General features: G+C 37.8%; 1 protein-coding gene across 2 annotated transcripts; it reads right to left on the bottom strand.

Moving 5' to 3' along the window:
- Positions 1 to 6717: 6717 nt before the first annotated feature.
- LOC145159569 (26S rRNA (cytosine-C(5))-methyltransferase NOP2B-like) lies at positions 6718 to 11781 on the bottom strand. Of its 2 annotated transcripts, none has more exons than XM_079078574.1 (18): positions 11643 to 11781; positions 11210 to 11516; positions 10604 to 10782; positions 10051 to 10114; positions 9820 to 9953; positions 9637 to 9720; positions 9460 to 9534; positions 9317 to 9388; positions 9153 to 9226; positions 8964 to 9016; positions 8765 to 8874; positions 8456 to 8524; positions 8307 to 8381; positions 8096 to 8188; positions 7579 to 7658; positions 7411 to 7510; positions 7065 to 7318; positions 6718 to 6963 (listed from the first exon to the last, which is right to left on the bottom strand). In XM_079078574.1, the coding sequence occupies exons 2-18, from the start codon at positions 11505 to 11507 to the stop codon at positions 6867 to 6869; spliced, it is 1911 nt and encodes a 636-aa protein (XP_078934700.1). In that variant the 5' UTR covers positions 11508 to 11516; positions 11643 to 11781; the 3' UTR covers positions 6718 to 6866. The 2 variants fall into 2 exon arrangements, with proteins under 2 accessions (XP_078934700.1, XP_078934701.1); XM_079078575.1 differs by having other exon boundaries at positions 11210 to 11513.
- Between the last annotated feature and the right edge of the window lie 5523 nt (positions 11782 to 17304).

Here is a 17304-nt window from a genome sequence, read left to right as displayed (position 1 = left end):
GGGAAGACCATAGTTGTCATACTTTGACATCTACAAAACGGGAGAAAATCCAAGTTAAGTTGATTAGAATCCTTGATGTGACACCCAAATGAAACATCAAGGCTAGGATCCAACACAATACTCTACAACCTAGAAGAGGGATGCCGTAATCTAGTTGCAGAATATTTGAAGGTAGGTAAATGACGATTTACCAATTCCCACCATGAAAAACGAAAAAGAAATTTAAGTTTTAAATGAATTGAAAACTCCTAGATCTTTTGAGATTCATTGAACCTTTCAATGGCATGTTTAAATCTCGATATGCACTTCAAATTTTGCGACTGGGATGCCGAGGATCGCAAACAAGTTTGTGAATAACCATGCGAACCAACATGGTGCACTCAATGTCTTCATCACCTAATCAATGTGCCGGTTAGCCACACACGCTCCATTGATCTATGATAAAACATCGAGCCACCCTTTGTCGCCAATGTCAATCCCAAATTAGTGTGCCGGTTAACCACACGCGCTCCACCAACGATTGACAGGGGCACAAAGTGTAATTCCATGGATTAGCATCACTTTCACATTTTATCCTAGAGTAACTAAGATTTGGGAATTTGTAAAAGCATTTAGTTACTTTGTACTTCATTATACTTATAATGGAAGGTTTCTGTCCTATCCTACCTGTTCGGCTAACGACCCTCCACTAGTCAAGAGTGCGGTGGGTAAGAGTGGATACCCATTCAATCGCCATTTTATAGGCAATTTCCTTAAACACCCCTTATAGACCAGCTTCGTGAATGAGGCCTACTAACGGTAAGACTGACTTTTACTCATATATATAATATTAGACTTTTAATGTTACATATATAGTATAGGGTGTATTTTATACTTTTAAAATACTAGGTGGTTTTATTAACTTTCCAAAACCATAAGGGTGTAATTTGAACTTATTCAAAATACGAGGGTTTTAGAATTTAACATTTCAAAATTAAACTTTTAATCAACTTTTAAATTCCAAAACTTGAGGGCAAGTTTTGAAACTTTTCAAAACATAAGCAAGAACATTCTAGATCAAATTATTAATAATAATTAACCAATTAATTAGTAATTATCTTAATATGACCTAATTCAATTTCTTGCAAGATAATCTATCAAATAATTCAAATAAATCAAGTTTATCACATAAAGAAATGATTATCTAATTAATTTGACAATTATCTTTTACTTTGGTAAGGATATCCCTTAAATTAAACAATTAATTTAACCTAATCCCTTAAATCCCCTAGAATTCGAAATTATGGGATGGGATATTCAAAATCTTTAATTACCAAATTTAAACATTTAAAGGATAATTACAAGATATGGCAATATCCAAATCCCTGAAATTTAGGATCTAATCATGGGGAAAGAGGCAATTTCGAAATTCTAGGGTTAGACAACCCTAAAATCGAAATCTTGGGGCCAAAGAAAAAAAAGGTTTAGGAAATCTTACCAAAAATTTCGAAATCTAGGGTTTAGAAACCCTAATTTCGAAAATCAAGCCTCCAGGGTTTATTAGTCATAAACCCTAATATGTCAAGTTCATATATTTGAATAAAGCTAATTGAAAACAAAAACCAATGGCTCTGATACCACTGATGGGTTTTATACAAACAATCCTATGTGTGCATGCAACCCTAGAGTTGGATCTATGTTTTCACTATTAGTTATACAACTTTATGAACACAAAAGAACCCTAGCATGCATCTACTATTTTCGAAATTGACATAGGAGAATAGAATACATACCTTTTGTTGTTATGTAGTAATAACAACTAGTTCCTTGAATTTCCTTAGCTCTTGAAAGCAAGCACCACAAGTGTAGTACCTCTAATGGCTCACAAACACACTAGGTGAAAGGATGAATATGGGAGAGAGGAGAGAAGGATATCTTGCCCTAAAATTCGTCCCTTTTAGGGTTTCCCAAGGCTTGGACGAATTCTAGTGCCTTAGGGTGCTATTTATACTTGAGGCTAGCTAGGGTTTCAAGGTGGAAACCCTAATCCCTTAGCTTAGGGCCTAAGCAAGTCCATGGACTCCTTTCCTTAAGCCCTTGGACGAAAACTCCTAGATCCTTCTAGGATTTTCGTTCAAGCCTTAATAAAAGTGATCCAATAGCCCAAAGTCTCAACTATCAAATAATTACAAAACAGCCCCTGTACTTTTAATTAATTCCTTTAATCCCGAAATTAATTCCTAATTAATTTCTGATTAAATACTAATTAACAATATGATTCCAAATTATTATATTAATCATATAATATAATAAATAAATCATATTTATGCCCTAATCAACCTCTCTCCTCAACTGTCATCCTGTCTAGTCACCAGTGTGAAGGCAACCCAAAAGGACCATGCTCACAATCGGGTCAAGTAAATACCAAAATAGTTATGGACTTAGACACTAATCCAACACTAAATACTATTGCTTATTTGACTTCTTAGAAGCTTCTTCATGCTTCCCACTCCATGTGTAGATAACCCCTTTGTGCTTCCAGGATGTTAATGGAACAGTTATCGAAGAAAAGCCTTAGATAAACCTTCGATAATATCCAGCTAATCTTAGAAAACTAAGAATCTCAGTGGGACTTTTTTGTCTTTTCTACTTCATCACTAATTCAATCTTTGATGAATCAACCATTATACATTCTTGGTTAACCACATGACCCAAGAATTTCACCTCTTGGATCCAAAAATCACATTTTGAGAACTTAATTTGCATGTGATTTTGGATTAACGGTCCTTTTGACCATGTTTTCGTCTCATTTTGGTCCCTCAAAAAACTAAAAAGACTAAAATGCTATTATAATATTTTTTTTATGTTTTTTCTATTTAATTTAAAGAAAAAAAAAATAATTAATTAATTTGGACCCATATATCTCTCTTTTTCTTTTTCCTTTTCTCTTTCTCTCACTCTCTCTCTCTCTCTCTCTCCCTATCTTTCTCTCACTCACTCACTCACACATAAACCTGACAGGCTCGCCAAGTACCCCTCTTCACAACAAAAAAAAAAAATTTATCAAAATGAATTAATGAAGACATTAGGGGTAGAACACACGAAATTGCAAGATAAATGGAATCTTATATGAGAGGAATAGTGGGTGATCAGGGAGCTTTTGAGTTTCAAGATCTTGGGTTCAAGAATATTGGTCTGGTAGATTGACAGAACCTTGAAGATCATGTATATGTTTTCAAAAAGATTAAGGTGCCAAATCAACAACCTCTTAATATGGTTCTCCTGGTGTGTTTTTTTTTTTTTTTTTTTTTTGACAATTTTATCAAATTTGATGATATAATTTGCAAGACCCGTCTCTGGAGATTTCGTCAAAAGATCCACCTTTATCTCTCTCCCCTAATTAATAGCAGATCATATGAACCCAATCCAGATGAAGATCTTGGGATGATTCGTATGAAGATATGGGTTCAGATTCAACATACACACACATCTCTTTTTAACACCCTAATAACACAAAATCAAAAACCAATAAAGCCAAGAATTCAAAATCAGGACCATGATTTACCATATCTCTTTTTAAACTCAGAAAGCCAAATCAGAACCAGGATTTACCAAGAATGCAAACATTGAAATAAATTGAAACCCATCACATTAACCCAAAACTGAAACCCATCACACCTACCTTGAAACCCATTTCCAAACATGATTTTCCTTCAATCACATTTCAAGATACAATAATTAGGTATTATTTCCTGAATGGAGATCAAAACGGAAAAAATAAATAGTAAGAAGGATTTGTGGTCAAGGTGGGTGAAGAGTCTGGTGCACACTTTACTGTGTTGATCAATGAAACAAATAAGATGGCGGTGTAATTTCCTGTCGGCGCTTACATGGGAGAGGGATGGTTGCGAGAGACAATAGCATCAAAGCAGAGAGAGACGGAGTACCATCATCTTCCCCACCCCTTCTTGTTTTTCCTCCCCTGAATTCGAAGGTTCCTTAATCTAGAAGATGATTACCAGATTCAAGTTAGTCCAATGATTTTAGGTATGGAAGAAAGAGGGATAAAAAGATATATAGAATGAGGGTAGAAATCTCAGAGATATATATCCAGGTTCGTTGGGTTTTTGAGAGAGATAGTGGGGGAGGTGGGCCTCTTATTTTCTAATTATTAAAATAAATAAATAAATATTAGATTTTAAAAAATAAAAGAAAAATAGAAAATAAATACCCTAAGGGTGTTACAGTCATTTCAATATTCGTAAGGACCAAATAAGCAACAAACTATCTCAAAATGAGTAAATGACTATCGATCCAAAAAAAAATCGAAATTTTGACCAAAACCCAGAAAAAATACATACGGACAATTTTGGCAGTTTGTCTTTTTTAAATTATATAGATACATAAACAATGGCAGTATTGTCACTTCCCAATTCTCACCGCATGTAATGCCACATTAAATTACTTATATAATAGCATTGTCACTTCCTGGTTCCCACCATATATAATGTAACGTTAAATTACTTATAGCGTTTGAATGACAAAAATAGTTTTGGGCGATATACAAAACTTTTGATATGATATAGTGGTATACAAAACTTTTGACATACCACACAAGGACTATTTATGTGACTTTGTCTAAGATTTCTAGGGATAAAGACTTAGGAGGGTAATAATGTTTCCCGTTTGTCCATATTAGGTCCCTAACGTATTTTTTGTGTGTATTACACCATTAAGGTTGTTATAACCGTTTAGAAATAATCTCTTTTACCGGTTTCTTCCTGTTAAAAGGACTATTTGTAAACGGTTAGAATAACCTTAATGGTGTAATACACACAAAAAATACGTAGGGACCTAAAATGGACAAACAGGAAACGTTATTACCCTCCTAAGATTTTTAGTATTTATTATTTTGAATATATATATTTAAGATTTTTAGTATTTATTTTTATATGTGTATTTCATATAAAGTTGTTGAAATTAAAAAGAATAAAAGTAGAAAGGTTTGGATCGGATTGGATTGGATTTTGTAACCACATCATCATGAACACCATGAACACCGACTCAACAATCGGACGTTCCATATGAACCGTCAGTCTAGAATTCACCCAATCCACCACATCACGGATAGATGAAAACATAGGAAGGGACAAAACGGTTCCACCTAGTAGGCATACTACCCATAGGAAGCGTCATATCATTAACCCAATTCCGTGCTGATTTAACAGTAAAGATATCCGACGATTCAAGCTCCCAAGACCACTTATCCGGCATTTCCCCTATGCGAATAGGATTTAATATCTCCACAAGATAATCAAATTGGGTCGATTCAGCCCCTCCTCTAATCCCACGACGCCAATGAAAATTTCATCCCCCCGAATCCCATTATTCACTTACTCAAGCATCTTGATTAAAGGCCAAAGCAAAGAGCCTCCCGAACCGCTCCCTAAGAGGAATATCCAAGCACCAAACATCCTTCTAAAACCTCGTTTGAGCCCCATCCCCCACCACTCTATACATGGAATTAGAAGGAATACAACCATTCTCATGGAGATGATTAATGGATCCTACAATCTTTTGCCAAACACCCCCTCCAGTTCCTATTCTGGAATCGTCCGAAAAACCATCACCTTCCCATGACAAAATTTGACAATTTTAACCCAAAGAGCTCCCTTGTCATTAAGAAACCACCACTTCCATTTATAAAGAAGGTCGGGGTTAAAAGCATCCAAACTACAAGTTTCTTATTTAAAAAGTAAAAATTTACTATAGGGGTTTATAGTTTCATACGGGGATAATGACTTAGAAGGTAATAACGTTTCTAAACGGTTATAACACCATTAAGGTTGTTATAACCGTTTAGAAATAATCCCTTTTACCGGTTTCTTCCTGTTAAAATGACTATTTATAAACGATTATAATAACCTTAATGGTGTAATACGCACAAAAAATACGTTAGGAACCTAAAATGGACAAACACGAAACATAATTACCCTCCTAAGTCATTATCCCAAGATTTCTACTCTCATCATAATATGATGGAGTGCAAAACATTTAATAATAGTAAATTACCAAAAGTAGTTATTAATGATTTTGTTACGGGAAATTGAGTAATTTAATATAAATTTTTTTAGATTTTGAACAATACCGCTTTCTCCATAATGCCTCCATTTCAAATTGTTCTTCAATTTCCAGAGTTTTTTTTTTTTTTTTTTGCAATTTTTTTCAAAAATCTATGTATACTTATATCTGAAATGTTTAATTTCATCAATTTTCAGTCAAATGTTTAATTTTAAGCTATAATATTGTATTTATTACTTATGTTTGTTTAAGTTTTTGTTATATTTCAATACAAAAACAAATTCTTTTCTCGAAATTCCAAAACTATTCTTGTTCTTTAAATTTCCAAAGTTTTTGTTTTCTAACTCCAAAATTTCAGTCCAGAATCCAAATTGTATTTTTTTTTTTCAAAAAAAAAATACTTTTTGTCCGTCTAGAATTCTCCATTCCTGATTTGATAGTTATTTTTCCAAAAACACAACTTTTGGTTATCTTCTTTAAATACACATATTACATCTTCCCCTATAAAATACTTTTTTTCCAAAAAGAAAAGTACTTTTTGTCCGTCTATATTACTCAATTTTCCTTTTGTTCTTTTGTTAATGACAAATCAAATTCTCTATCATAGAAACAATTTTGCATATTACATCCTCCCCTAAATATTTCAAATCAAAATCAAAAACCCGAATACAAATTCTCTATTATAATATAAATAACAAGAAAAAAAAAACATGACTCGTGCAAGTAATAATAAATAGACATAATTTGGTACAAAATTTTGCATTAGTGTAGCATAAGGAGCGTGGGGTCCACATATGAGATCATATTCATACCCCGTCTCTACCTTTCTTGCTTGCGGATGAGGATTTTGTTTGCTTTGTGGCTTTCTTCTTTGCTTCTCTAAGAGCTTCTCTCTTCTCTTCCCTGAAAAAATAATAATAATAATAAGGATCAGGATTTTTCTTATATTAAAATTAAGTGGATAATAAATTAATAAAACAGTGAAAGTAAAGTATTGAAGTTACCTGGCTTTTGAGATCTCTTCTCTAGGAGGAGGTTTATACTTCTTCCTCTTCTCAAAGGTGGCAGGTTTATCTTGGAATTTTCTTTTGAGATCATTTGACTTTGTTGTTGACTTTTTTTTCAACAACTCTTTCTTTTGTCGTTGAAGAGGGATTTCTACTTCTTCCATCGCAGAAACTTCTTCTTCTTCCACCTCCTCTTCTTGTTCTACTTCAGAAGCTGCAGAAACTCCCTTTGAATTACTCATTTTCTTCAACTGCAATATCAAATAATATAAACATTACATTACATTTATATAAACCAAAATTAGGACTTATCTTACTATTGTGTATATATATAATGGGATACCTTTGCAACAAAAAAGCCATCCATGTTATGGACATGAGGGTAGAAACGTCTTGTTTTTTCCAAAGATGGATGAAATCTACGTTCTCTAAATCGCACAAACCTTTTAAAAAAAATACAAATTCTTTAGACACAAATATATTCATCAAAATTTTAAAAATAAATAAATACCCTGGGCGTCCAAAATCTAGTCCACATGGCACAAGTTTTACATCCCTCTTCTTCAGTGCATAATCTATAACATCTTCATTCTGCAAAATCACAAGGACTCAGATAAAGTGATAAAAGTTGTTTAAAAATAAGAGTAAATTACATGAATGGTCCCTATGGTTTAGGGTAATTTGCACGTTTGGTCCCTAACTTATTTTCTTAACTCGAAAGGTCCCTACTGTTTGTTTGTTACGTGATTGGTCCCTGTCTTACCTGAAAAGACTATTTTACCCTTGATTTTTTAATTTATTTAAATAAACACACCCCCAACCCCAACCCCAACCCCCTCACCTTACCTTACCTACCCCAACATTTTTCCCTATTTAAATAATAGTCTTTTTAGGTAAGGCAGGGACCAAGCGCGTAACAAAAACAAATAGTAAGGACCTTTTGAGTTAAAAAAATAAGTTAGGGATCAAACGTGCAAATTACCCCAAACCATAGGGACCATTCGTGTAAAATACTCAAGAAAGAATACCTCAATAACCATCATGGAGCATGTGGAGTAAACCACATAACCCCCTGTTTTTGAATTTGCATCCACCATGTCAATTGCTGCAAGTATTAATTCCTGTAAATCAACATATTTAAAAAATTTAACATAAGTTGCTTCAAATAGTTAATAAAATTTTAAAACAATAATAGCATAAGAGGTGTGATTAATTAATTCATACAAAGTGTTTGGGTACCTTTTGTAGACGTGAGAAGTTTTGTACATCAACAGCAGTTTTAGAGGTTTTGACAGATTCATCTTTAGATATAACCTGTAAAAAATATTATAAATAAATAAATGAATCTTCTTATTAAACTAAAAACCATATAAAGCTTTTATGCTTACCCCAGTACCACTGCAAGGGGCATCCAACAAAACCCTGTCTGCTGTGTTATGTCCCAATACTTTTGGAAGCTGAAATCAAATAAAAAAAGCAAATTACAAAAATGCCCTAAACAGAAACTCGATATTATATAAAACTGAAGAATATTTCTACAACAATTCAGTGAGGATGAGGGCATTCATGTCTTTTTCACAAACAAGAGATTGTAACCTTTTTGTGTGGGACAATATATATATATATATATATATATATATATATATATATATATATATATATATATATATATATATATATAAGTTGGAAAAACTAACCTCTCTCCCATCATAGCTGCATACTACAGTATTTGTAACACCCAATCTTTGTAAATTAGATGTTAGTTTACTGAGCCTCTTCTCCTTCATTTCATTAGCATAAATAATACCTAAAAAGAATCATATATGGTGGCTGATTAATTAGATAAAATATATATAAAATATATTTTATATCCAAGAAACATGAGAAATCACATACCAGTGTTTTTCATAAGAGCTGCAATGTAAGTAGTTTTACCACCAGGAGACGCCCTACAACAAGTAAAAAAAAAAATTTAAATGTGTTAAAACAAAGAAAGTATACAAAAGTGAAAGATTACAATTCCTTTTAAAAACTTTATACAAACTAAAAGTTTTTAAATAAAAAAAATATGTTGTGAATACTTACGCCATGTCAACAATCCGTTCTTTCTCTTGAGGAGCAAGGGCCATTACAGGTAGAAAAGAGCTTGCACTTTGCACCTGTAAAGAATAAGAAAATTTTATAATTTAAAAATAAAAAATAAAAAACTAAAACTTTTTTAATTAGGAAATGTATAGCTATATAAGTACCATGTAATGACCAGCCATGTATTCTGGAGTTGCACCATATGGCACTTGATGATCATATACAACCAAACCAACCTGTTATCATTGTTCAAGGGGCAATTATGGAAACATTACATATTTTTACAAAGATGATGAATGATCCTTACCTTTGACCACTTGCTTAATGGATCCAAATTGATTCCTCTATTCAACAAAACACCAGCCAAATCGCGTCTCCTTGTCTAATCATCATGAAAAAATGGAGCTACATAAGTATGATATCATAAAAGAAAAATGATAAAAAAAAATAATTATAATAAGTTTTGTATAAATGTATCAATCACCTTTAATGTGTTGGTGCGTAGGGTGATAGGTCTAGGCTTTTCAAAAGCTTCAATTAGTTCCATAAGTTCAACGGGTGGAAACATCTGAACAAAATTTAACATTATAGAAAGAATTGAAATTTGGTGAAAAATGTGTAGAATTTATCATACAAAATATATCAAAGATTAGTAGATTAGTATTACCTCAACAAATGATGAAATAAGGAACTCATTGTAGCCATAATATGATCCTAAATCCAATTTAAGTTGCTCTATATATTGCTTTCGTGTGGCTCCCTCTTGCCTCAAAGCACTAAAATTTGAGAGAATTCTAACAACTGGACAGTTTAATTTGAAAAATGTTATAAAAATGGAGATGGGAATATAGGGGCATAAGTGGAAAATGAGTTTTTTTAATCACAAGATAAGACTCACTCTCTTTTATTCTTTGTTGGAGACCAGTGAGATCAGGGGGTCCACGAGCTTCCTCTTCAAGTTCCTATAGTAAATGGATTTAAAAGGCATGAAACAATACTCTTATAATTAATGAAACTAAAAAAATTGAGCATATTAAAAACTCACCAAAGGCCAAAGACGATTATGCGTAAGAAAACATTAGCTTTAGTTGTATTCAAATGATAAATTAGAATCGTAAAATTTTGAGGAAGAATTCGTAAATAATATGGATTATATTTATATCACAAATTTGCTTTCCATTCCATGATAGAATGAAGAAAAAGAAAAGCTAAGAAACAAAAATTGAAACAATGAAAGGAATCACATTGCTTTAAGAATGTTCATTCCATTCCATCAGACAAAAGAAACAAATTCTTTTTCATTCCAATGGAATGAGCCATTCCTTTCCTTCCCCCGATTCCATCATACACCAAACACTACCCAAGTAAATGCAACATAACATGTCATTTAAGCATAAATGATAAAAAATAAAAAAATAAATAAATAAATAAATAAAAAAGGCAGGGGAAACCTCTTGTGTTGGCAATCGAAACTCATCAGGTTGTTCTTTGATGTTAAGTTGTAGTTCATCTTGCCCCTCTTGTTGTATTCTCTTATTTGCTGCATCTATAGCTGTAGATTCTGTCTGAGGATCATGATCATCGGAATCCGAATCCGAATCCAATTCCGCATCTGAATCTGACCCCTTAACTGTAAACAAATAAAACCAACACAAAAGAGAAAACTAAGAACACTGTGATTGATATATAACAACTTCAAATTGCATAGTATATATGATTTGAACAATGGAACATAACATATTAAAGTGAAAGATTGTTTTTTTATAAAATTCAAGAATGTCCTTAATGTATTAAGGTGTTGTTTGTTCATTTGTTGTTTACTTAACTGACTTAGTGTAATTATTTTTAAATTTAAAGAATTCACTGTCCAACTCAAGGTGAGTTTATTTTTCTGACCTAGTGGAAGACCTGCTTTTAAGTTAAGGAGTAAAAATTAGCACCTCTACTCAAGCTTACACTTGAAGAAATTTAGGTCGTTACATTTACCTAATTCATTTTGATAGATTATTGTTTCAACAGGCATAATCCTTGAATCCAATAATTGTAATTTGAAGTACCTTCATCATCGCTTCCGTCTAAAAAATCGCGAGCCAATGTATCATCCCCATCCAACGAAATTTCCGACCCTGAATCCCCACCTTCATCACTATCAACACTCTGTTGTTCCAGTTCTTCGTCTTCCATATCAGACTCGCTCAGAATATCATCTTTCTTTTTGCTCTTGACAGAAACAAACTCCTTTCTGTTTGGTTTCTTCTGTGACTCGCTTAGAATGTCATCTTTCTTTTTGCTCTTGACAGAAACAAGTTCCTTTCTGTTTGGTTGCTTCTGTGACTTTTTGCCTTTAGCAGCCATTCGAAGCTACTAAAGAAGGTAAAACCAGATTAGCACAAAATGAGTCCAGACATTGAGCATTTAAAGGAATTTAAGTTCAAAAATCATAAAACCCTAAACATCAACATAAAATTCAGGTTATAGAATATGTTATACCAGCAGGGGCTGATGAGAAAAATCGAAATCGCAGGCTCTAAGACAGAGAGACGAAGGTCGAAGAGAAGTCCTCAGTCGCAGCTAGAAGAGGTGGAAGGAAGAAAGCGGGGATGCGTTATGTTAGGGCTTAGGGTTTAAGGATCGGAGCCCGCTGATATTTTGTTGTCCTTTACTTTTTTTTGTTTTTTGAGTAAATTACACGAATGGTCCCTATGGTTTGGGATAATTTGCATGTTTGGTCTCTAACTTATTTTTTTAACTCGGAAGGTCCCTACAATTTGATTTTGTTGCGCGCTTGGTCTCTGTCTTACCTAAAAATATTATTTTGTCCTTGATTTTTTAATTTATTTAAATAAGCACACCCCCTACCCCCACTTCCACCTCACTTTACCTTACCTTACCTAACCCACCTTATTTAAAAAAAAATTAAAAAATCAAGGGAAAAATAGTCTTTTTATGTAAGACAGGGACCAAGCGCGCAACAAAAACAAATTGTAGACGAGTGAGGGGTACTGCAATCTTGGAGAAATCTCGAATGAATCTCCGGTAGTACCCTGCTAAACCCAAGAAACTCCTGATGTCTGAGGGAGATTTCGGAATCTCCCACTGCATAACCGCCTCGACTTTGGCCGGGTCGACCAAAATCCCCTCCTGGTTAACAAGATGTCCGAGGAACTGGACCTCTCGTAACCAAAACTCACACTTCGAGAACTTGGCATACAGCCGTTCTCGTCGCAGAACCTCCAGCAGCTCCCTGAGGTGCTCCTCGTGCTGCTCTCGGGTCTTGGAATACACCAAGATATCATTTATGAACACAATGACCGAGCGATCGAGCATCGGTCTACAGACCCGATTCATCAAATCCATGAATACTAGGGATGAGCATAGGCGGGTACCCGCCTCATTTGTCGAGAACCGGAACCGGCGGTTCCTAGAAAGTTAGAACCGGAACCGGAATCGCTTTAGGCAATTCTTAAATGTTTGGAACCAGTCCCGGAACCGGCGGTTCCGGTTTCGGGAGCGGGTAACCCGGTTACATTAATTTTGTTAACTTTTTTTGATAAAACCGCAATTTAGTTCGATCCAAATCAAATCAATTCGGACCAAAGACGGACAAAATCAGACCAATATATTCTAAACCGGTCTAAGTAACACACATATTTATATGAAATAGTATATATATATATATATATATATATATATATATATATATATATAAACCGGTTCCGGCGGGTACCCAGCGGGTAGCGGTTCCGAAAAAGTGAAAACCGGAACCGCTTAAGGCGGTTCCATAACTTGTGGAACCGGAACCGCGGTTCCAAAACCGGCAGTTCCGAGGCGGTTCTGGTTCCAAAAGCGGGTACCCGATTCCGATGCTCATCCCTAATGAATACTGTCGGCGAGTTGGTGAGCCCAAACGGCATCACCACGAACTCGTAATGACCATAACGAGTCCAAAACGCGGTCTTCTCCACGTCTTCCTCCCTCACCCTGACCTGGTGATACCCGGATCTCAAGTCGATCTTGGAAAACCAAGATGCACCCTGCAGCTGATCGAAACGATCATTTATCCTTGGGAGTGGATAACGGTTCTTCACTGTTAGCTTGTTCAACTCCCTGTAGTCGATGCACATCCTGTGCGAACCGTCCTTCTTCCTGACGAAGAGGATCGGTGCTCCCCATGGGGAACTACTCGGACGAATAAACTGCTTACCCAGCAACTCCTGCAACTGAGATGACAACTCCTGCATCTTTGGCGGTGCCAGTCGGTACGGCGCCTTAGCGATAGGGGCCGCACCCGGCACCAGATCAATCCTGAACTCCACCTGCCTCTCCGGAGGCACTCCAGGTAACTCCTCTGGAAACACGTCAGCAAACTCTCTAACCACCGGGACCTCTGAAATTGAAGTCCGATCCCTGACCCGCGTGTCCACCACACACGCTAAATAACCTGCACATCTGTGCTGAATATAATGTCGAGCCCTGACGGCCGAACAAAACCCTGATCCTACTCTGGTGCCCTCACCATCTACCACCAGTTCTCCCCCACTTGGGGTTCGAACTACTACTCGTTGTCCCTCACAGTCGATCATGGCGCCAAATCGGCTGAGCCAATCCATCCCTACGATCACACATACTTCCCCCATGGGAATAGGAATCAAATCTATCGGGAATGATACCCCGAAAGTCTCCAGCTCGCATCCTCGGTAAACCGAAGAAGCAGAAATCTCGTGCTCGTTGGCGATCGAAACTCGCAACGGACACTCAAGCTCATCTACCGACACACTGAACTCTCTACTGAAAGTTTGAGATACAAACGACCGACTCGCCCCCGAGTCAAATAAAACCAATGCAGGCAAAGAGTTTACTAAAAACGTACCAAAAACACAAGTACCAACGATAAGCACAACATAGATAAAATGACTGAAACATAAAATAGAAACATACCAGCAACCACATCCGGTGCTGCCTTGGCCTCCTCGACCGTGAGCTGGAAGGCGCGCCCCTGAGCCTTCGGAGGCTCCACCTTGACTGGCCTCCCATCCCCAATCCTCAAAGTAGTCGGTGCGGATCCCTGCGCCGGCTTGGCGGCGAGCTGCGGGCAGTTGGTCTTCACGTGACCAACCTGATGACAATGATAACAAATCCTCATATCTGCTGGAGGGGCGGACTTGCGACAGTCCCTGGCATAGTGCCCCTCCTTGCCACATTTGTGGCAACCACCTCCTGCTCGACAAATCCCAGAATGACCCCTGCCACACTTTCCACAAGTGCGGCTCTGCTGACCCCCGGTCCGAGTATCAGCGGTCTTGGACCGCTTAGGTGCCGGATGAGACTGTGCCGGAACCTGACGCTGCTCCTTCAACTGCAGCTCTATCTCCAACTCGCGCCGCCTCGCGGCTTCCTAAAGATCCAAAAGAGTCTCACAACGTTGCGTAGCAACAAACTGTCGAATATCAGTCTTGAGCATACTCAGATAACGAGTCATCTGAGACTGCTTTGAAGCAAACTCCAGGCAGAACATAGCCCTCTCCGTGAACATACGAGTGATCTCCATCACTGACTCCCCATCCTGTCTCAATGTCAAAAACTCCTGATCAAGCCGCTCCCGCTCAACGCGTGGAACGTAGCGGGTGCGGAACATATCCCATAACTGCTCCCAAGTAACAGCAGCTCGATGATCATCCGTGTACGACCCTGTCGTCAATCTCCACCAGTCATTTGCCCCAAGCCTCAGCAGGTTCAGGGCACACCTGACCTTCTGGTCAGCAGGACATGAACACGTGAAGAAACATCCCTCCACGTCAGATAACCACCTCATAGCCCTAATCGCATTCTGTGTACCATCAAACGTCGGGGGCTTCGTGTTATCGAAGTCCCGGTACTGGAAAGCCCTGCCGGCTCCTCCTCTAACCCCTGCCGCAGTTACAGCCGATGTGGCTGCAGCGGCAGCTGTCTCTGCTGGAGCTGCATATCGCTCATCAAAGTACTCAACCATCGCGGTCTTAATCGACCCAAACATCTCTGGCAGCTGCGCTCGGAACGCTGCAGCAATCTCGTCGTGCATAATCTCCCGGATCCTGGCATCCAACTCCTCTGTCCCTATCGGTACCACGGGCTCAGGTGTTATCGGCACCTCCGATCCTCCGTCTCCCGATCCTGATCCTGATCCTGACCCGGATCCAGTAGTAACACGTCTCGTCACCACCATACTGAAATATATACTAAAGTCATCAGATAAATAACATAATATCGGGAGGCCAAGACCCACAAACCCTAGGGGTCGTGACTTCCTTGCTACGCGTATGGGTCATGTGCTTTCAGTAGTACGGGCCCATACTACCTTCCACACCTACCCATATTTGTCTCAAGTATCACCACAACACCCTAACACTATCATCAACATAATATGTGCTCAACCCTTACTCCTAGGGAAACATCGCCTATCCCACAACTGATCTCACAACTCCTCACAACCCACACATCCATGAAACTTTCATCAACCCCTGCAGTGCTTGTGCAGGCTAGTCGCACATAACACTGGACCCAATAGACTTTCGAATATCCAATCCTATCTGAAGACTGGATCAAACATTATCAGACTATAAGATCTTGATTACGCACAGCTGTGACGCCTACACTAACGACTACAGTAATGATGTCAATTCCATATACAAGAAACCCTAAGCTAGTAGGCATCATATAATCAGGAAGTTTATCATGCGATTCCTGAAGATCCCTAGCCTAGCACTAGCATGTTGTTCTAACATATCATAATATCAATAACTGTATGGTATTTTGGGGTTTACTTACAGGCTCCGGCTGATCGTACCCTCTGCATCCTCCATCCTTTATTTTGAAAACCATTTTAGAATTTATTCCGAAAATTTCCTTGATTTGAGACTGGGTTCACACGTGTGTTTCCCCTAATTCACTCAAACCAAGGCTCTGATACCAACTTGTAACATCCAAAAATTTTACGCCAAATTTAAACTTTTTCAATCATAAATAAAACCAAATAGTAATTGTTTACAGAAATGTTTTCAATCATTATTCATCAGAGTGTCCCAATAACCAGATCATAAGGATGAGGAGCGGTACGGTCACGCCTTCGCCTTGCCATGATCTCCTGAAGTACCTGAAACAATAAACTGAAAACTGTAAGCCCGAGGGCTTAGTGAGTTACCCCCAAAATACCAATACCACACTGATAATACCATATCCGTAATAATCAATCCATCAACATGCATACTGGTCCATCGGCCTGACTGGACCGCCCTACAGGGCCTACAGTCCAACTGAATCTATACCGAGCCTTCGGCATGACTGGACCGCCACGTGGGCCTACAGTCTCCCCGGACCGCTCATAGGGTGTGTTGGCCTTCAGCACAAAGCAGGACCACCTCAACCCAAGCAACAAGCAATTAACCATGTGCGCATAACTAACATATATTGACATATACAACATCAACCATATCTATCTCACTGATCACCAAACATAGCAATCTCTCATAAATACAGCACTGACCTAGCAGGTCACTAACATATTAATCCCTACGGATCATAAGAGCATAACATACTGTCTATCCTGATTCCGATCTAACGGATCATATCCACATGTAGCATACCATAACGATAACAACTAAAGGGCCGGCCTTGGTGCCTTAGACCCTATTGATATAGTGAGGATAACTCACCTTGCAGATGTCGACTCGGTAGATAAACTCCAACTCTCGGATCACTGCCACAAACTCCACCACCTATTACCATAGCATGAATATACCCATAAGTCCTCAGCCTTACAAGGTACTCCATAAACCTACTAGTCAACCCTTGGTCAAAGTCAAAGTCATCAGTCAAGGTCAACAGTCCATGTTGACCTTGACTCGCCGAGTACCCTCGGCTACTCGCCGAGTTCCTTGAAGTACTAACCCACTCGCCGAGTCACCTGAGTGACTCGTCGAGTTCCTTCGGTTTACGATCGAGACCCTAAGGCCACTCGTCGAGCTTCCCTCTTGCAACTCGAAAGTTACACGCGCATACAAAAATTGGGGAAACCCCAACCGACTCGCCGAGTTGTTCATCCACTCGTCGAGTCTACGACAATCTTCATTGGACTCGCCGAGTTCATGCCTATCTTCATATGACTCGCCGAGTCCCT

This window comes from Lactuca virosa, chromosome 2, assembly GCF_052849685.1.
Source record: "Lactuca virosa cultivar CGN04683 chromosome 2, Lactuca_virosa_CGN04683_v6, whole genome shotgun sequence".
Classification (NCBI taxonomy): Eukaryota; Viridiplantae; Streptophyta; class Magnoliopsida; order Asterales; family Asteraceae; genus Lactuca; species Lactuca virosa.
The sequence above is the reverse complement of the archived record's forward strand: the minus strand, read 5'-3'. Positions and strand labels throughout refer to the sequence as shown.